Source organism: Pyxicephalus adspersus, chromosome 3 (assembly GCF_032062135.1).
Source record: "Pyxicephalus adspersus chromosome 3, UCB_Pads_2.0, whole genome shotgun sequence".
Taxonomy (NCBI): Eukaryota; Metazoa; Chordata; class Amphibia; order Anura; family Pyxicephalidae; genus Pyxicephalus; species Pyxicephalus adspersus.
Window position 1 is genome coordinate 155,063,435 of NC_092860.1, and position 21,343 is coordinate 155,084,777.

The following is a 21,343-nucleotide window of genomic DNA, read 5'->3' on the forward strand; positions in this document are numbered from 1 at the left end:
AATGAGAGGGCCGAGTCAAAGGTGACACCAAGACAGCGTGCCTGGGGGGAGGGCCGAATAACAGTGTTATAACATTTAGATATATGTCAGGGGGGGATTTGGAATTTGACGGGGGGGATGATGATGAGTTCTGTTTTATCCACACGATATTTATTACTGCTATCCATTCTATTTATATGTTAGGTCAGACTGGAAAGATGAACTAGAATTCCACTGAATTTAGAAATTCCACATACATATAAGAATATAAACTCTACAGTCTATAATGAATGCTGCAGCCAGACGTATCCCTCCTCTCCACCTACCTACCTGATACACAAATCCCTCCACAGCCCCTCCCCCACCTACCTACCTGATACACAAATCCCTCCACAGCTCCTCCCCCACCTACCTACCTGATACACAAATCCTCCCCCCCCCCAGCCGCTCTCTCCGCTTCTCCAATGACCTACTAATGACTTCCTCACTCATAACCTCCTCACATTCATTCAGGACACACAGATAGATATCAGGGAGGGTGGCTATATTAGCTTTACGTTGTACCACTAAAGATATTGTGGCCACCATTCTTCACAGCGCGGAGTCTCTCTTTTTAACACTTCCAATAACTTTCAGGCCTTCAGGGACTCCCAGTTATAATTAATGTAACCACAGCTCACAGTATATTAGTGTGGCGGTCAGTGGGAAGAATTCATCTTACATAGCTGGCCATTGGGAAGAATGTCACCCTTACAGATAGCCAAAAACATAATTGGTGAACTGCAGAGCTCACTTCATCATGACAGAGGCCTAGACTCATTCAAGCTGCGGGCAGAAGTAGTCATGTGACTGGACAGGCCGATAGATGGAGTGCCGATAAGAAAAAAAGATCCAAAGAGAGGCGTGAGCCGCAAAAGGCGGAAGTTTTTGGAACGCAAAGTGATCAGAATGTTAACAAAGAGAAAAAACACACAGTTGCCTCAGACAGCCTTTCATTACCATAACTACATCACGCAAGCGCTTCATATTGTAGTACAATTGCTTGTAGTGATTGGCTTAGAGCTTTGCGTTCTCTCTGGGATCGATTCATACTGTCTTTGCGGGTGCATCGCTAAAATGGCAGCACTGTTAGTGTCAGTAAAGTCTGCAGAACCACAGTAACGTTATTACTCCTAAACAGGTTTTCGAAACCCATACAGTCCCGGCAGCAAATTTTGCGCTTCCTCAAGGCTACAACGAAATGGCCGCCCGGATCGTTTGAGGCCAATGTGCTACGAGAACATGGCCGCCACAATGACTAGCGCAGCCTAGCAATGTACCACGTGACCAACATAAACCTGGAACGAAATCTCTTACGCTTACACAGTCCCGCCGCCAGCGGTCTCCGTCACCACCAGGCGCCCTGTATCACATGACGCGGAAACGTCATCTGCGCCGAACGCAAGTAAAGACGGTTATTGCCCTTATCCAAGATGGCGGATCTGGCGTCATGACGGTGGTCTCTTGCCTGGTAATTAGGAAACTCCTGCTGTTTTGGGGCCTAGCTGCTGGGAAGGAGGGAGAGGGGATGCTGGTATCACGGTACGGGGTACTTGGGGGCCCTGCAGGACGGCAGAATACTGCCATGGTGTCCATGGGCAGCCTAAGTCCCAGCAGGTTTGTCCCCGGAACAGTCACAGTTTTCTGTTCCTGCAGCTTCTTTACATTTTTCCTCCTGGGGATATAAATAACATAGACAATAAACATGAAGTATTAAAGTCTCAACTGGACAAATATTAGGGGGCTTTATGGTAATATAGGACCTCTTATGGGGGACCGAGCCTGCCGCTAGGCCCACACAGGAGTACATATGGTGGCGCTCACTTTCAAAGGTTCGTTTGATGCCCCATGGGGCTGAGCAGTGGCTACACCCCGTCCACCATACACAATGCTGCCCGTGTTCTTTTTGCTGCATGCAACAAACATAGTGACAACATTTCACCCCTTGTCACCCTCACTCACCCCCCCATGTCACCCCAGCTGACCCCACTGTCACCCCCGCTGACCCCTTTGTTAACCTTAGCTGACCCCCCCCCCCTTGTCACCCTCTCTGACCCCCTTGTCAACCCTCGCTGACCCCCTTGTCAACCCTAGCTGACCCTCTTGTCACCCTCCCAGACCCCCTTGCAATGTTAGCAGACCCCCATGTCACCCCTGCCTACCCCCCTTGTCACCCTCATGTAACCATCGCTGACCCCACTATGTCACCCTCCCTGACCGCCATGTCACCCTCGCAGACCCCATTGTCAACCTTAACTGACCCCCATGTCACCCCTGCTGACCCCTGCTTGTCACCCTCGCAGACCCCCCCTTGTAATCCCCGCTGACCCCCCTTGTCACCCTCGCTGACTCCCCTTGTCACATTCGCTGAACCCCCCTCTCCAAAAAACAGTGCCAGAGAGGAGGGGAGTACTGCAACCAGAGCTCCTATTTTCTATCTTTAATTCTTTATGTTCCTCTTTCCAGGAATCTGGATGGAATGGTGACCTCATGGGGGTAAACGTAGCACACAGTCCTGATTTATTAAAACTCTTTAAGGTTGGAGAACACAGACTTCCATGGGAGAACCTGGGAGATCCAGCAAACCTGGAATAGATTTCTTAAAAAAAAATTTCTATTATTTGGCAAATGTTTTCTATCCTTGACCAGATCCATTCCAGATTTGCTAAATCCCTTAGGTTCACCTATGATAGTCTCTCTTCTACAAGACTTGGAGAGATTTGATACATCAGGTTCATTGTGTCTATAATATTGTATCATGTGACCTAAAACCTGAATGATGATTTGTCCCTGTCATTGTATAGGTGTGCCGGCCGCTCTCACACAGGCCAGGACTTCATCTCGTTGGGGCTTCCATTAGAGTCTTCCTGTGCCTCTCCCCGGGGCTGTCTGTTCCGTGTTGTGTCACATGACCATTTGTGAACCGTCTCTAGATCTCACTGTGATCCCCGGCCATGCTAAATCTGGAGGATGTGGCTAACGTGGCCCTGCGAGTCCCCCCGATCGTTCTGCTGGACCTTCTCTACCGCTGGGATGTGGAAGAATTCAAAGGAGAGTTCAGTCACCCGGCCTACAATACCTCTTCCTTCTATTCATATTTGCTGTGCAATGTCTATTACCTGGGTGAGAGTATACTGAATAAAGAGAACCTGTCACTGTTCATGCTGGGGTAAAAGGGAATGAAAAATGACCTAGCTGGTGGTAGAACCGAGTACAGAGTGTGCAACCAATGTCGTTGTGCCACCTCATGTGCTGCCATACAGTACAAGTGCCAGGGGAGGTGGTAGAAGTGGGCACTGTGTAATATTTTGACCAAAACCTTTTCTTTTTTTATTCTCCAGCTCATGTGGTATGCACACTGCTGGTGATCCTTCCTCTGCGTCACCTGGTGAATATTTACCTGTATCTCCTGACTGCATTGCTGCTGTATGTCGCCCACCAGACGGTCAGGTGAGTCTGCCAGCTTTTCTCTTTCTATCCTTCTTCACCCCACCTCGCTCCTCTCTCCCTTCTCTCTTCTGTTGCTTTCTCTCTTCCCTTCCATTTCCTCTTCCCCTCTATTCTCACTCCCCATATCTCTCCCCTTCCTTTTCTATGTGCCCTTCCTTTCCCTGTGCCCTTCCCTCTGCCCTTCCTTTCCCTTCCCTCTCCCTTTCCTTTGCCTTCCCTCTGCCGTTCTTTTCTGGTTCTGCTCCCATCCCCCTCCTTTTCCTGTTTCATTCACCTTCTCTCTCTTACCCTGTGTTGTGATTTCAGGGATTACATTCGCTGGGAGTTGGATGACGGGTATTTGGGGACAATGTATGAGGATTACACATCATTGACTCGCAGTGTCAGCACTCTTACAGGTAAAATATCAGATTTGTAATTGTAAAGCAAGAGGTGACAGGGGCAGGTATATCCTGATTGAGGTTCCACCCCCCAAATCTGTTACTGGTAACAGGGCGCTCTTTGCACCTGGAGGAAAAGAAGTTTAAGCTCCGGATAAGGAAGGGATTCTTCACTGTAAGGTCTGTGAGAATGTGGAATCGGCTCCCTCGGGAAGTAGTTTCAACAACTTCTATAGATTTCTTTAAGAAAAAGCTGGATGATTTCTAAGATAAAGATATCCGAGACTGCCGACTCAGGGAACATCCAATTGCTTCAGGGGATCAGGAAGGATTTTTTTCCCCTGTTAGAGCAAATTGTACCAGGGTTTTTTTTGCCTTCCTCGGGATCAGCTATGTCTTAAAGGGTTTTATATCTGGGATATGTTTTTTTTATCTAGTGGTTGAACTCTATGGACTTTGTTTCTTTTTTTAGCCTGACCTACTATGTAACTATGTAATGTTACTGTATAATAGAGCAGTATAGATATACTGAATGTCTCGTTCCCTCTCCTTAGCTCTTTGTATCATGTCTTCCCTCAGGCCTCGTCATGGTTTGCACCCTTTGTTCCCTGCTCATGAGGACTCGCCAGGCCTGGCTGTTTAGTGCCCCGGTTCTGCCACTCTTGGCTCGTCTAGCTGGAGTTCCTCTGCCTTCTCTGCCTCTCTTCAATACCATCTCCACCGGCGCCACACTGCTGGTCATGTGTTACGTGGCGCTGTCTGGGTTCCGTCCTCTGTGCCGCCTCTTTGCAATGGCTTATGAGCAACTGACACAGGTAGGACACCATGTCTGCTTCATTGGACACTGTTATTCAGAATATTGTATATTAAAATAAATGTGCATTGCCTACCTAGGTTAAAATAATGTGGAGCTATGATTACATTTCCATTTCACATATGTGAGGTCCCCTTACGTCTTCCGCAGCTGTAAAGATTGTAGAGGAAACCTGCAGCCTCCTGAGATTCCGGAGTCACATATCACAAGTAGCCATGGGCTGCTCCTCCTGCGCTGACCAAATACCAACACACAGCTGGACAGGCAATATGAGGTGTCTGCATCATATAGGAAGAACTGTGGACACCAAAATTATTATAAAGTATTTATTTAGCGCTGTGCAGTCTATAGTCATGTCACTAACTGTCCCTCAGAGGGGCTCACAATCTAGAGTCCCTACCATAGTTTTATGTCATTATTACAGTCTAAGGACAATTTGGTAGAAAGCCAACCTAACTGCATGTTTTTGGGATGTGGGAGGAAACCAGAGTACCCCGAGGGAACCCACACAAACACGGGGAGAACCTGCAAACTCCGTACAAATAGGGCCCTGGCTAAGATTTGAACCTGGGACTCAATGCTGCAAAGACCGAGTTCATCACAATAGTACCTGACCACATCACCAGCTAACCCAGGGTCTAAAGCATTTTGGTTTTAACCTCCTGCCCCCCATACCTTAACATGCTCAGACTTTTCCTGTGTGAAAAGTTTCTCTGCTGCCATCTCAGTCATGCACAGCAAAAGCCAATGGTCACTGAGAGCTCCTGGGGGGATTGGGTGTTACTAATATAAATGACAACCAAGTGACAGATGGATAACCATGGTCCTAAAATAATGGCAGCTTCTTTTTATTGATCCTGTGTCTCTAGTGTTGGCTCTAGTTCTAGTATTGGCTTTCTCAGGGTATACTAGTGGAGCAAAAGTGGATGTAAACAGGAACTTTCCTCTGGATTCTCTAGCAGTAATACTAACAGTATTAGTGACTGGGCTCTGCTTCTTTTGCTGCTGGCCCTTTCACCCAAAAGAAGATAGGTTCATAACTGATTATGTATTATATATATATATATACATGTATATATTAGTAACATTTTATTATGTGATTTATTTTTTGGTTCTTTGTTTTGTTTCTGGCAGAACATGGAACTCTACAGGTTAGTTGCCCTTGGAATGGCTCTCTGGACACAGCTGGCTGTTTCTGCCATCTTTTTGGTCTTTTGGTTGGTGCTTTACCTCCTCCAGGTTTACAGTTCATTGTCCTCCAAACCGGGCATTCTAGAACAGCAGGGGCCGGTCTTCATTCTCCTGAACAGGTGAGACTCGTGCTTGTACTCATCCATCTTTTCCCCCACTAGCCGTATTTTCCTCCCACAGACCTCCCCTGGCTTTGGACTCCATCAGGATGTGTCCCCCTCCCATTGACCCCTTCTGGTCATAGTGTTCTCCCTCACTTTTCTCAATCATATTCCATTCTCATGCACCTCCCTGGTCATTTACTTCCTTTTCCTGGCTGTGAAAACTGCAGAGGCTGTCTCTCTTATTTTTACCCACTGACCCCTGGCTACATACTCCTTTTATTCACCGTCCATGGCTATGTGCTCGTTTCACTGACTGTCTGTTCATACTGCCCTCCCCCCTGACTCCTCCAGCCATGCCCTTCTCTTACTGACCTCTCTGGCTGTCATTACTGCTTCCTGGCTTTATGCTCATCCCTCTTACCTGGTTGCATAGTTCTGCCTCTGACCCCCCCATAGCCTTCCCTTTCCTCTTTCTTTGCTGTGTGCTCTTCTCCTCCTGTGCCCACATCCCACTGACTCTCACCCCATCTCTTCCCATTGACCCACTATCCATACACTGCTTCCACTGAAAGTGTTTTGATATGTAATGAACATGCAATTGAACAACTGTTGATTCTGTCATAAGGCCTGTAAGCTTCTGACTTCCTGAGCTACCCTGAAATCTCAAGTATTAGTGTTATCATCCTTGCACAGTTCTTTATTACAGGTTCCTCCATGTTATGGGCATACGTAAGTATTTTATATTTCTGCACTAGGGTGACACTTTACTCTTCTGTAAATGCATTAAAATAAGTGGCGTTGTCCCCCTATTATTATTATTATACAGTATTTATATAGCGCCATCATATTACGCAGCGCTGTACAAAGTCCATAGTCATGTCACTAACTGTCCCTCAAAGGAGCTCACAATCTAATGTCCCTACCATAGTCAAATGTGATTAATGTAGTCTAAGGTCAATTGTTAGGGAGAAGCCAATTAACCTAACTGCATGTTTTTGAGATGTGGGAGGAAACCGGAGTACCCGGAGGAAACCCACGCAGACACGGGGAGAACCTGCAAACTCCATGCAGATAATGTCCTGGCTGGGGATCGAACCTGGGACCTAGCGCTGCAAAGGCTGGAGTGCTAACCCCTGAGCCACCGTGCTGCCCCTAGGACAGGAAGTGTGCTACTAGTAGAATCACCAGGTTTAAATAAAGGTGGGCTTGAAAAATAAGGAATGCAGCCACCATAACTAAGGATTGGTAAGCTGATATATATTACATGTATTGTGTTTGTCTCACAGTGTGTCGGAGTGTTGCGGGACTCCATATTGTCTCCTGGGACTCACTTTCACTGTGTCCTACCTGGCTCTGGGGGTTCTGAACCTCTGCAAGTTCTACTTGATGGGATTTGCAGCCTTCCAAAATGGGAATGCCATGCACAGGTGAGAGTTCTGATCTTGTGTTTTCTGATCTTTCCTGCAGTACTCACCCAGCAACAGAGGTCTTGCAGAAATTGAGCCGACAGTGAACATCCTACGTTGTTTTTATACATGTATTCAGAGTTCTCAGAGTGAGAAGAAACTGTAGGAGGGTGGCAGGCCCTGTACTGTGACCAACTTATCAGTAACCACCCAAAAAGAGCCAGGTGGTTACTGAAAAGTGGTGGGTGGTGCACCCAGCTAAAAGGGTCTGGGGAGAACATTGCATGTATTTTATATAGAATTATACAGATGGCTGCAAACAGCAGCAATTAAATGATTGTTACCTTACGTAGACAAAACAGGATTTTAGCATTGCTGGTATTAAAATTACAGATAAGAAATTTGGTTGTTTTTGGATGGTAACGGAATGTTTATCTGGTTTTAGGGGGGTGACGGAGGGGGTGACGCTGATGCTCCTCTCCCTGCAGACGGGTCTTCTGGAGCTGCAGGTCCTGCAGAGAACCTTCCTTCTCAGCATCATCTTCTTCATAGTGGTCACCTCCACCCTGCAGTCCATGATCGAGATTGCAGACCCCGTCGTATTGGCTCTGGCTGCTACCGGAAACAGGTAATACATTGCATGGATTGCAGCGTTTTCCAATCCATTGATTGACACGGGAATTGTTCATCTTCTATAAGAGGACTGGACACTGGCAAACAAAATAACTTCATACTAGTTTAGGATTAGACCAGCATTCCTGATTTCTGCTTGTGCTCTAGTACAATGAACATCTTCATTAGCTCTGATTTTGTATTTCTCTTGGTGATTTTAATCTTGTTTCACCTTTCTAGGTTGTTTCGTCACCATATTATAGTGGAACTGAACTTTTTGCTGCCTGTCTCTGTCCCATTTTCAATGATAAAAGACCTGTCTGGTGCATTTTTTTATATGGTAACTTTTTGATCCGCTTTAAGGAGTGATCTTGAGGATTGGGGTTTTCTCTCCTCCCCATGTATTTCTGGTGTCCCCATCAGTTTCCTAAGCTTGCAGCAACCGGCATCTCTTCCAAATTGTTCTGTACTACTAGGTGAGCTCTGTTGTCCTCTAGCTCTCTTCCTATGTTCCCTGTGGCCTCCTGGTTCTGTAATTATGTCCTTCAAATTCCATTAAATGAGCTCTGTGGCCTTCCCATTCACTTATTTATTCTAGTCTACCAGTTGAACCCTATGGCCTCCTGGATCTGTTTACATTTTCTGTTTTACCAGGTGGATGTGGCAGCCATATCCTTTGCCAGGTTCGGACATGGGGTTCTTTAGGTGTTTATTTGGCCTTACCCTTTGAGCTTTGTAGCTGCGTTGTCCACACCTCAGTTGGGCTGTTTTTGGTTAACCTCCGAGTGACTTCCGGCTCTCTCATTGTTTAAATACCTTGGTGTGTTTGAGAAAGAAATTAGTATTTTTCACTCACCATAGAGGCTTTTTCTTGCAATCCATTGAAGGAGAATGGTACCACCGCTCTATGATCATACCCCGGGTGCTACAGTGCTACAAAACTTATTCTGGTAGTTGAAGAGCCTATTCCAGGTCTGCCTACAGTGTTTTATCTTTATTTTTTATTTGCCAGTGTCCAATTCTGTAGGTGGAAGTTTAACCTGAACGTGAAAAACTTTCTGTATCCCTCAATGGAGCACAGATAAAAAAAAAGTTGGTATGTTGAGTACATTGCATATTTTCTTCATCAAATTCACCCTCATGCCTCAAATACAACAAATCCAATACATAGTAGACAAAAACCTTCAACCACCCAAATCATGGGACTGAAAAAAGCAGGGAATTTCAGTGGGACTGATTATAAATATGTCATACAAACATTAATAATGCAAAATTCAAAAAAACAATTACTCTTTTAATGTACATCAAAATTAGAAAGTTCAAAAAAGTTCAAATAATAATTCAGAATGTAGCAGTCAGATATTTGAATTGAATCTGATGCGTTTCATGGACTAAACTTGCTTCTTCAGGGGAAACAAATACCCTGATTTTCTGTTGCTATATTAAAACAGCAGAAAAAGATTTATTCTTCACGTATGTACTGCTAGAACAACGATTTATACCACATAAAAATAGTTTATTAATCTTATTTATAATTCATATAGTTACCCTCCGTTGAAGCACATATAAGTATCGAAATCCCAAAGCATTGGTTGAGACCTTCAAATTGAGTAGTTGTTCGATCAACTCACCAGGGTTCCCTACCCCTCGTTTATTTAGATACAAGAATGAAGGATGTATAAGCCTAAAATAATAATTGTGTGGTTCAGAATGAAAGATGAATAACCCTGGGATTTGGGTACACCGTTTTCTGTTCTCAGCAGGGTCCTAATAGTCCTTATCCTCTGTTCTTCTCTTTTAGGCGTGTGTGGAAACACACACGGTGCCTCAGTCTGTGCCTCTTTCTGCTGTTCTTCCCCACTTTTATGGCCTACAAGATCGCCTACATATTCCACATGGATTTCTGGCTGCTTATCCTGGTGTCCAGCTGTCTACTCACCTCACTTCAGGTAACCAAGTCCACAAATCAATATAGGAGTTAAATAGGAAAGGATATTATTGATAAAGTTTTCACTAACACAATACATATGAAAATACAAGAAAAATGCATGTGGTGTGTTGTATTTCCTCACTGCTGCTTGTAGTATATCTGCTTTTTGACAGAGCTCCTCTTTCATCTCTGCCTGCGGGATCATAGCCCCTCACTGTCATTTTCTTTAGGTCCTGGGTACCCTGTTCCTTTATGCCCTCTTCATGATTGAACAGCTCCAGGACAGCCAGGTGGAGCGGATGGATGAGATCATCTACGGTGTAAACGCCATCAGCCGGGTGCTGGAGTTCCTGGTGGCACTTTGTGTGGTGGCCTACGGCACCTGGGAGTCCATTTTTGGGGAGTGGAGCTGGATGGGAGTGTCGGTCATCATCGTCCACTCCTACTTCAATGTCTGGCTGAGGGCGCAATCTGGCTGGAAGAACTTTTTATTACGCAGAGAGGCCGCTAAGAAGATTAGCCACCTGCCAAGGGCCACCGAAGAGGAACTGAGGGCCCACAATGATGTCTGTTCTATCTGCTTCCAGGTAAGAGAGGCTGAGGGGAAGTATGTGTTCTATTTATTGTCTGTGTACTCCATTGTTTATGTATGATTTGTTCTCCTCTACGTATAGCTAAGCAGACACGTATGCATACCCAATACTATAGTCTTCAAAGTAATTAAAAATGCTGGGAAAAATGAGACTTTGACATGCCAGGCCTGTAGGTAGATTGTAATAGTTTTAGGAACATCACACATCCTTCCCTTAAACAGCAGTCCCTCCTGCGTAATATCTTATGCTAACCATATTCACCAACCACACGCTAATAAAGTATAGAGTGTTAGAACTGGTGTTACTCTTTGTGTTCTACAATGACCTTGCATTGTTTTTAAGACCCAATGAATTTCCATGCACTTAAAGTAACAGAAACTCTTTGGGCTTGACTCATATACTGGTTGGTATAAACCATTGGTCAGATCTGATCTAGAATATGCAACCCAGTTTTGGGTACCAGTTCACAAAAAGGACATTGTGGGATTGGAGAGAGTGCAGAGAAGGGGAACTAAACTAATAAAAGGAATGGAGGAGCTCAGCTATTAAGAAAGATTAGCTGAACGGAGTCTATTCTCTCTTTAGAAAAAGTGTATAAGGTGCAATATGAACACCTTGTATATAAATGGTCCAAATACAGAACTCTCTTCACAGATAAGGATAAGGAACCGGGATCAGGAAGGAATTCATTTTTTGTTTTGTTTTACCTTCCTCTGAATCAACTATGTCCATGGGGTTTTTATCTGGGATGTTTATTTTCCTAGTGGTTGAACCTAATGAACTTTATTTTTTCAACCTGACTATGTAACTATATTTACATAACCCCCACTATACACAGAGATAAGCCAATCTAATTCTGGTGTCCCAACGCTAGCTGGAAGGGTTCATGCATCCCACACAAACAACAAATACATCCACCATGGGACACACCTAGATGTGCAAAACGCGTGAGCCTAGCAGGAGCCATCCACAGGCTCAAGTTCTTAATCTGTGAAATGCAGTATACATAGAAGTGAGGATCACAGGACCATAGTGAGATTTGCCGGCATTATTGCATACGCCAGTCAAATGTTTGTATATTCTCCCTGTGTTTTGAGTGGAGTTTTCTCCTCCAAAAAAAAAAAGAAAAATCACGGCTATACCAACCTGTATAAGTACCAGACTTCATATGATGTTTGAGGCTAAGCAGAGCCAGGCTTGGTTAGCACTTGAACAGGAGACCACCTTGGGATATCAGGGCTATAGGCTGTGCAATAGGTAAAAATAAAGTTCTCTACAAATGTTGTTAAAGTAACAGTTTTACCCATAATAACTACTGACTTGTGTTGGAGCATATATAGGGCTAGTGTGATAGTGCTTGGGTCTAGTGGCTGACTGTCCAAGTGCCAAACACCATATCATTGGAGGAAGTGAAGAGCATACAATGTTCTGGCCAGCCCAAGCCCAATGTTATGGTTAGGGGAAAGCATGCCAATTTCTCTTCTTCATCCTGTAATGCAGCACTTGGCATTGTGCCAGTTGCTAGGCCAGAACACAGGTTCTTAGTCCTATTATTTAGCTAGGGCTTGCGTGCGGATTATTAAGCTTTAGATTAGGATTTTAAATTTTAGATGGGGGTATTAAGCTTTAGATTTTTTAGGCTGAATTACAGTTTTGGGTGGGTGTTTTTCTGAACTGGACAGATTTACACTAGGTCTTACTTTCGGGGTAGGTCTTATATTAGGGCAGGTTTAGAAAATAGTGCTAGGTCTTACTTTCGGGGTAGGTCTTATTTTCGGGGAAACACGGTAATATCCAGGTTTCTGGTGGTGTAACAGGGAAGTGCAGTGAGACAGGAATAAGTAAAAGAGGACTTGCTACTTGACCAAAATAAGTCAAAGTGAAAAGTTCACTTTCAGAAGCTTAGTATTCAGAAATGTATTTTAAACATAACACCTTTATCCCCGGAGAGGCAGATTTAAACAGTCAATGACACAGAATTTAGTCCACTAATATTGATTCTCTGTGTCATAAACTTACATATCATTGTAATAATTTAATTCTGTGCCCGCAGGAGATGTCTATTGCTGTCATTACCGTCTGTAATCACTTCTTTCATTCCGACTGTCTAAAGAAGTGGTTGTATGTCCAAGACACCTGTCCCTTGTGTCACCAGCTGGTGAGGGCCATGGGTAGAGATGAAGAGGAAGTTGAGGACTCTGATGAGAACTCTGATTCTGATGAGAAGGGAGCAGAAGAACAAGGTGGAATCTGGCCAGAAGGAGAGGATGGGGTTGGACCACAAGAGGAGAGTGTGAAAAAATCCCAACCAGGAGATCATCAAGTGGAAAGTCAAACTTTTGTTGGAGAAAACCACCATGTGGTTGAAGAAGCCACCTGTCAGGAAACAAAACAAGAAACTGAGACTGTCCCCAACCGAAAGGTAGAAGAGGGTATTTTAGAGGATCCTATGCATTATCTGGGGTTAGAGGATGATCACTACAGAAAAGAGCAAGAAGAGGAGGTCCTCTGCAAGGAGGCGCAAGAAGAGGTTTATGAAAAGGAGATCTCATGTAGCAAGGAGTACGTCCTCCAGACAAGAGAGCAGAAAGAAGAGCTTCACTTTAGTAAAGAGCAAACAACAGAAGAGTTTCTCCATAACAAGAAGGAAAATATCAGTTTCATTGAGGATCAGGAGGTGGTCCCTTTTTGGAAGCCAGTACAAGAAACAGAGCAGGACCAATATAGATTAGAGGAGGTCCCTTGTAAGGAGGAAGTTCGGGTTCTTTGCAGAGCTACAGAAAAAGTGATAGACAAGATCTCCAATAAGCAGGCACAAAAGGTGGATGTTTCTTGTAGAGAGAAGAAGACAGTCCAGACTCTTAACAGGAAGTTAGAGGAGGTCCCTTACAAGAAGGTGCAGAACGAAGTAATTCATTGTAGTCAGGAGAAACTTTGTAAGACAAAACAGTCTGTATCTGGTAGGAAGTCAATAGAAGTTCCTTACAGGGGGAATGAGGAAGTGGCAGGGGAGGACTCCTATATGAAGGAGCAAGATGCGGTACCTTGTAGAAAGCAAGAACAAGTTCTTTACAAGGAGGTGGGGGAAGTTGAAGAGGAGAACCTCTATAGGAAGCAGGTAGAGGAGGTCCCTCGTATGGAAAGGGGTACAGGTTCTCTTCAAGAATGAGGAGATAGTGGACAAGGAGGACTCATGTAGGGAAAAGCATGAAGTAATCCCTCTTATGGAGGCAGCACAGGTTCCTTACAGGGAGAGTGAAGAAGTTTTTATCTGTCCAGACAAGGCCATAAGTGAATATGTGGAAAAGTGATCTGAGATCAAAAGGAAACTGGAGGATTTGCAGTAAAAAAAAGAAAAAAAAAATCCTTCATGGCCTGAAGAAAGGTGACCAGTGCTATCACCGGAGATAGATGCAAGAGGACTGGGTTCGGACAAACTGACTTCAGTAGGCACTCAGGTGAAGAACAATATGGCTTCTAGCTGATATACTACACTGGGATGAAATAAGTAAACCAACAAAAGAGACTGGCAACTGAGACAGTACGGTTCCATTGATGATAAATAGCAGGGATTTATTGGTATTTTGGTTACCACAATTCAGTATTGACCCTAAGACTGGGGTGGATAGGTAATATTGTACTGCATAACGTTTTACAGGAAAAAAGCCTTGCACCCAGCCGGACTGGGGCCTCCCATTACCAGAATGCTGTGCCATCGTCATCCCAGAGCCATAATCTATAAAAAGGGAAACCTTTAGAAGAGTTACCAATACCATTTATAAAAAAAGACCGTGCTCCTGAAGAAAAAAAATACAGCTGGCTTGTATAAAATATAATATTACAAAGCTTAAAAAAAAACTGACAAATATTAGGATTAATCTAAACAAATCCAGTTTATTTTTTATACAAGTAGTGTAAATACTTGCATTCAGGTTAATATCAACCTTCACCGTACCACTTAAACCAGGAGTGTCAAACTCTGGCCCCCAAATGGAATTTTTTTGAGACCCCAAAGGAATGCTAAATATGAATTGCAGCTGGCCCGCCGCTTCATTGAAATAGCGCCGCTACTACAATTCCCGGCATCACTCGCATCTGTAGACCAGCAGGCTCCCTTCCTATGTGTGGCCCCACATTGTACTGTTTTATAGACGCATGTAATGCCAGTAATTCTAGTAGCTGCATTACATGTGCCTATAGACCAGCGGGCCCTCTCTCTGCCTATGTGTGGCCCCGCATCGGACTGTTTTATAGACACAAGTAATGCCGGGAATTGTAGTAGCGGCATCACACATGCCTATAGACCAGCGGCCTCTCTGCCTATGCGTGGCCCTGCTTCGGACTTTATTATTAGACACAGGGAATTGTAGTGGTGCTAATGCAATGAAGAGGGAGCCACTCATAACATTAAGCCCCACATTGGACTGTTTACTGTTCGACACAGGGAATTGTAGTAGCGGTGCTATTTCTCTGGTATAGGCATTTTCCAGATTGAATGTTAAGCAAAACCTCTGGGTTTCCATATCAAAAAGGTTTTATATCTAATAAGAAGGAAAAACTTCCTCAATTTTTTCAATAAACTTCAAGGTTGGTCCGCGACTTTGTCTAAGTTTTTAATTTTGGCCCTCTCTGTGTTTGAGTTTGACACCCCTGACTTAAACTGTTGAAAGAAGAGTCAGCACTGTGAGCCAATCAGAGTTTTTTTATATGCTTACTGGTGAGGATGAGTACAACTTCATCAGAATATTGCTTCTCTTCCAATGTCCATGCTAGAAGATGGGGCCAGGATCAAGTAGTCTTGCATAGCCTCATTATAGTTTTTCAGGAACCAGTTTGCTGTGTTCAACTGTCCCAAGGGGGTTTGCTTGGAGTTCAGCTTTAATACAATCATGTATAAATGTGTAGAAGCCCTGCCAGACATTCTCCAGCAAGCTCCTTTTTAAAGCAACAGAGTTCAGTGGTGTGGGCTGCAGGACAGAGGTGCATAAATTGTGCACTAATCCAGCAATAAATAACTCTGCCTTTTCTCTTTTGTACAGTAGATACCTGTTGGCCCGGTCACTTCTGCCCTCTCTCCTTTTGCAGGGTGACTGGTCTTGTACCCGCCCCCTCCCGTTCTCTGTAGACAGCCTCTAGTGAGTGGGCCTAATGATTTTAATTTATGTCCATCAAGTCTTGAAATCTATACGGTTTGGTCTGGCAGGGAATACCTGTTTTTTTTATTTGTTGCAATTTAGTAACAGTTCCCGATCTGGTCCCCTCTGGCTGTGCAGTAAAATTGGAAGCAAGACACTGCGGGGCTCATCTCTCGGCTTTCATTTCCAATCATTCCCTATCATAGCTCCAGTTTACAAAGGAGAGCAGGAGGCTGATACTAAGCCAAATTTGGGTACTTTAAATGCTTGTAGAAAATACAGAGTTTTATTGTTTGGTGTATCATTTGCTTGACATTCAGTCTTACAAATGACACTTGACATCCATCAGAATACCAGGTAGGCATTCTGCTTTTGCTCCCGGGCCTACTACTTTATTTCTTTTGCTGTATTTATTTTTTGTTCTAAGAAGCTCTGGATACTTTTATATAATAAACACTTGAATGTAAATAAAAACTCTCCTTCATGAACCAGCTGCTTTTATATAGCAGCAGTGACACGTGCCTTACATGGGAGCACCCCAGAAGATGCCTCCTCTGGGCTCAGGCAGGGCTGCTAGGGTTATATATCCAAGCCTAAATAAAGGATTGTCCCCTCGGGGGTCACATTGCTGGCTATGCTGCATGTTCATCATTGCCTTCTGTGTGTTGTATCTCTCTTCTATGCAATGTGAAAAGCTGTCTACCAAATAAATATGACCGGTATTGTTTCCTGGTCTCTGACGTCACTCTCCAGTTATTTCCTCCAAGATGCATTTTTCCTTATATATTTCCTGCAAGATAGCTTGCAAAAATCCATGTGTGTTCACTTACCGTTACATTGTTTATTGTACTTTGACCATAAAGACTATATCATATATCAATTAAAATACAGCACTCCAATCTAACATTGCCACTATTTAATGTACAGCGCTGCGTAATATGTTGGCACTATATGAATCCTGTTTATTAATAATAATAATAATAATAATAATTGCATACATTTGATTCTAATTATACTGCCTGCCTGTATAGCCGCCAGCTTTCCTGCCTGCAGACCCCACACTTTGACTTTATTGCCCCTGTATATCCTACACTTATATATTGACCTCCTGTATCTCCCCTGTTTTGAATATATTTACCCTGTACATTCATCACTTTAAATATGATGCCTACCTGTACATCATATGTTTTGTACATCATACAAGCATCCTCAAGGTTAACTACACTTCCTGCCTCGTCCAGTCTGCCCACAATGCCTGCTGGTGGGACATGTGGCTTCCCTTCTTGGTGAGGCCACCAGCCCCACATTGTGCTCCATAGAGGTAACCCCAAGTGTGACTCGGGGTAGAAAAAAGTTTCTACAAGTGGTAACCCCGAGTCACACTCGGGGTTGGAACACCTAGGGAAGGTTAGTAAATAGAGCGCTTACCTGATCCGGCGGGGTCCTGCGCTGTCCAGCGCCGCGATTTCCGTCTTCTTTCTTGTTCCTGAGTCTGCATCCGATGAGTCACCGGAGAGTTCCCGTTGACGTCGGTGCGTGTGTACATCCCGGCCGGGCGGGGCGGGGCGGGAAATTCAAATTCCATTTGTATTGCATTCAATACAAAATACCTGTATTGAATGCAATACATTGAATTTTTTGTGTAAAGCCAGTTCATTGTTTTCAGGAACATTTATTTTACAGTATATATATTAGTATGAGTATAATATGTATTTTTTTTTTAAATATATATATTTTTTAAATATATTGATTTTTTAATTTATTCAATTTATTGTTTTTAAATGATTTTGTGTTTCAAATTTTATTATGCTCATACTATTATACTATAAAATACATTTTCATGAAAAACAATGTACCGCTTTTAGACATATAAAACTGGAAAGAAACGAAGTGCTAGGGAGGTTAATAAAGCTATGGAAGTGTATAATTAGTGGTGTGCGGGGAATAAATGATGACCCGACCAGCCCCATATTTCACACATATTATGACCCTGTCATTGGAAATCGGGGGCACATTTAATTTCTTCCCCAGAACTATGGGGGGTAACACATCTCAACTCTCCAAAACTATAAGGTTTAAAAGGGGGTAACACATCCTGACTCTCCAGAACTATGAGGGCCCATCATGGGGATAACACATCTCAACTCTAGAACTTTGATCCAACAACATGAGCTAGCATGTGTGATATTACTAAAAGTGTGATCCACCAACATGGGGTGACACATTTCTATTCTCCTAAAATCTTATGCCTTAACTTTGGGGGGGGCTAACATATCCTAAACTTTTGGAACTTTGATTTGCCAACAATGGGAAATGTATCCCAATGCTTGGGAACGCAGATCCACCAACATGGGGGAACGCATCGCTACTTTGAGAATGCTGATCCACCAACGGGAGACTACGTCCTAACTCTCCGGAATTATGATGTCCCAACCAACATAGAATCAGCCTTCCCAGGTTTCCAGAAACTTGCAATGCTCTGTCAAGAATAATAACATTTCCGGTGTTTCTTTGTGATTATTTTCAATGGTGTTCAGATTTAGGTTCTGTTTACATCTGAACATTGATACGTGTTCAGCCGAACAGCTGTAGAACAGAGACGTGTCCGAGCAACACTACTCTACAGCAGTGTTTCTCAACCAGGGTTCTCTAGAGGTTTCTAAAGGTTCCTCGAGCAATAAGCCATTTGGGCCTCTCGTAGAAACAAAGTGATACCAATGATCATTTTGGCTATTTTTAAATGTCATTCTTTCCACTGGCCAGCAATGTAAGAGGAATTCTTCCCACTGACCACCACACTAATATACTGTGAGCTGTGAATATAATAATTATAGCTGGGGTTCCCTGAGACCTTAAAATTATTTAAAGGGTTCCCCATGCTAAAAAAGTTGAAAAACACTACCTCGTACAATATTCATTGTACATTGTGCATAGGAACCCCAGGCAAAGGCATATGGTGCTACATTCCAACAAAAAACACCAGTACTTGCACAACCATGAAGTAATTGTTTCCAATGTGGTTTTGACAATGTTTATTTTGGATGATGTTCTAGGAAGAGAAAAACTGATTACCTTCTAAGGAAAACGGCATCACTTTTCAGAGTTATATATATATATATATATACGGTATATATATATATATATATATATATATATATTTATAAACTATCTTTTCTTCTATCTCTTCCTTTCACTATTAATAAGTCACTGATTACTTCAACTCAACCAAGACATGCTTTAACTTGCTGCCATCCCCCCACTTTCTAGAAAATAAATCTCAGGTTAAGTTCTTTGAAAGTTTCCAGGTATTGACATCACTCATGAAAATGTCCTTGGAACCTTCTTTACTCAAATGCAATTGCTTGATAGGGATTTTTATACATTTCTTTTCTTTAATGTTTTAAGGAACTGTAAAACTTCTAAGAAAAAGTATACGAAAATGTCCAGTTTTCTTTCCTTTTCAGGTGGCGAGGTTAAAACTCTGACTCATGAGACCTTTGTCCCTTAAACTTTTCTACAGGAAACTGGCTGATGCAAACACTCATGTTCATTTCTTCAGCATTTGAAAATAAAGTATTAAAGCCCTCAATTTTTTCCATCAGTTCTTCCACCAGTTTTTCCTGCAAATTGCAAAAAGTTGACAGTGACAGAGTAAAAGTCAGGAAGTCCTGTTCAGGCGACAGCTTCCTAAAAGGGGTTTGTTTACTGGCATAGGAACAAGGGGTCACATTGTTGGCCAGGTCCTTGCTCCTGCAGGGCTTGTACCACCCTGTACGACTGTAGGGTGGCGTTATTGGGAGCTGATGGAAGGTGGCCCACTCAGTATAGAGACCCACAACACTTTTTTCTACCCCCCTTACAAAATGCAAAATTACATTATCTAAATAAGTCACACCAATTAGTTACACCTACCAATCTGTTCCAGGCACTGGGAATTGTGCATGATCTACAATCAAAAGTAGGACCCCGGGATTAAGGACTTTATTTTATGTTTTGGGGGATTAAACGTAATTTAATGGCCTCCACCCCTGCCCAATCAATCTTGAGAAACACTGGTTGCATGTTTAGCTAATTTCCATAGATCTTGGTTAAATGAATAAACCACAGTAACAGAGGAGGTATATATCATATACATATACATGGTTGTATATATCATATATATATGTACTTGTGTTTAGTAAACATGGCCCCCATTTTTCTAGGACATGGTTACTGGAACCATTATGGACCCAGAGAGACATTATAAATATCTCTCCCATATCCCGGGCTTTCAGGATATGAATGAATTCAGTTATTTGCATTATTTAGTGTAATGTACAATGCCCTAATGTCCAACATGTGCCCCTCTTTGCTAGAGACCTGCAAAAAACCGTGCTTGATCCGGATTGATCAAGAACCAAACGGAAACAAAATTGTACTTACACTTTTGAAAGTTTTTATCTGATAAAAGTCAGGTCCATCTAAGTTAGGAAACCCAAAAACCTTAGCCTGCTGTACAGATAGCATTTTATCCAGAAGGGATTGATAATCTATAACGGGTGCAAAATGTATGTAGGCTACGGTCTCTATATCACGTTCTCTGTGTATGTATGCTATTCAGTGGGATTTTTTTGGATTGTGTGTAGTTACCTTGGATTTAAAACGTCATGGGTCAAAAAAGAACAATTTATCCTAAATCAGTATTTTCCAACCAGGGTTCTGTGTCTTCAAGAGATTGCTAGGAGTTCCTTTAGAAATAAGCACAAACTGCTAACAACCACTGGAGGAAGCCTGGTTGGGAAACACTGGTCTATGACCCACTGATTACTTCAACTCAACCAACATATGCTTTTACTTGCTGCCATCCCCCCACTTTCTGGAAAATAAATCTCAGGCTAAGTTCTTTAAAAGTTTCTAGGTATGGACATCATCCATGAAAATGTCCTTGGAACCTCCTTTGTACAGTTTATTCAAATTCAATTGCTTGATAGGGTTTTTTATAAATTTCTTGGCCTTAATGTTTTAAGAAACTGTAAAACTTCCAATAAAGTCTACGGAAATGTGAGGTTTTCTTTCCTTTTCAATTTATTCTGAATCAGTGTTTCCCAACCAGGGTTCTGTGTCTTCAAGAGATTGCTAGGAGTTCCTTTAGAAATAAGCACAAACTGATAGCAACCACTGGAGGAGGCCGGGTTGGGAACACTGGTCTATGACCAACGCTGGCAAACACTTGCCAAGGAGGAAGACAGGAAGACAATGTAGGATTTATGTAGCCACCCTACCTTTGTGTGACCTGGAGAAAGTACAAAAAGAAATCACGAAACCTGGACTTAATCAATCTTGTTCTTTATTGAAATTTACAACAGCAAACAACGCATGATGTAATGGGAGTAGATCTGTGTCCAATGAAACAATGTGTTTTCTATCGTTCAAGGACCAATAGTTGAGTGGTATGGAGAGTGTCTTGTAATTTAAAGGTCACAAGTTCACTTATCATCTGTGCCTAGTGTCTATAGACTTACATATAGGGTGCAGTGGCCAAGTGGTAATACATTGATCTTGTGAATCCAAGGCCATGGGTTTGGTCTTCATCTCTTCCTGGTTCTTTAAATCTTGATCTAACATCCTGAAATTATAAATCTAACATTTTAGATCATCATCCAAAAAAGAAGAATGATGGGGCCATCTTTGTCCCATCGTTGGGAGACATCACGTATAAACGTATCACATA

At 42.9% G+C, this 21,343-nt stretch overlaps 1 protein-coding gene across 1 annotated transcript; it reads left to right on the forward strand.

Annotated features, from left to right (window-relative positions):
* Positions 1 to 1,353: 1,353 nt before the first annotated feature.
* LOC140327340 (RING finger protein 145-like) lies at positions 1,354 to 16,367 on the forward strand. Its single transcript, XM_072406707.1, has 11 exons — positions 1,354 to 1,489; positions 2,823 to 3,141; positions 3,360 to 3,468; positions 3,775 to 3,866; positions 4,428 to 4,663; positions 5,797 to 5,972; positions 7,244 to 7,384; positions 7,809 to 7,991; positions 9,777 to 9,924; positions 10,136 to 10,492; positions 12,552 to 16,367. Exons 2-11 carry the CDS (start codon positions 2,973 to 2,975, stop codon positions 13,665 to 13,667), a joined length of 2,727 nt encoding a protein of 908 aa, XP_072262808.1. The 5' UTR covers positions 1,354 to 1,489; positions 2,823 to 2,972; the 3' UTR covers positions 13,668 to 16,367.
* Positions 16,368 to 21,343: the final 4,976 nt, after the last annotated feature.

Coding starts and splice junctions, on each gene's coding strand:
- LOC140327340 (XM_072406707.1), top strand. CDS start 2,973: ATGCTAAATCTGGAGGATGTGGCTAACGTGGCCCTGCGAGTCCCCCCG. Junction 7,992..9,776: donor CTGGCTGCTACCGGAAACAG/GTAATACATTGC, acceptor CTTCTCTTTTAG/GCGTGTGTGGAAACACACAC. Junction 10,493..12,551: donor TCTGTTCTATCTGCTTCCAG/GTAAGAGAGGCT, acceptor CTGTGCCCGCAG/GAGATGTCTATTGCTGTCAT.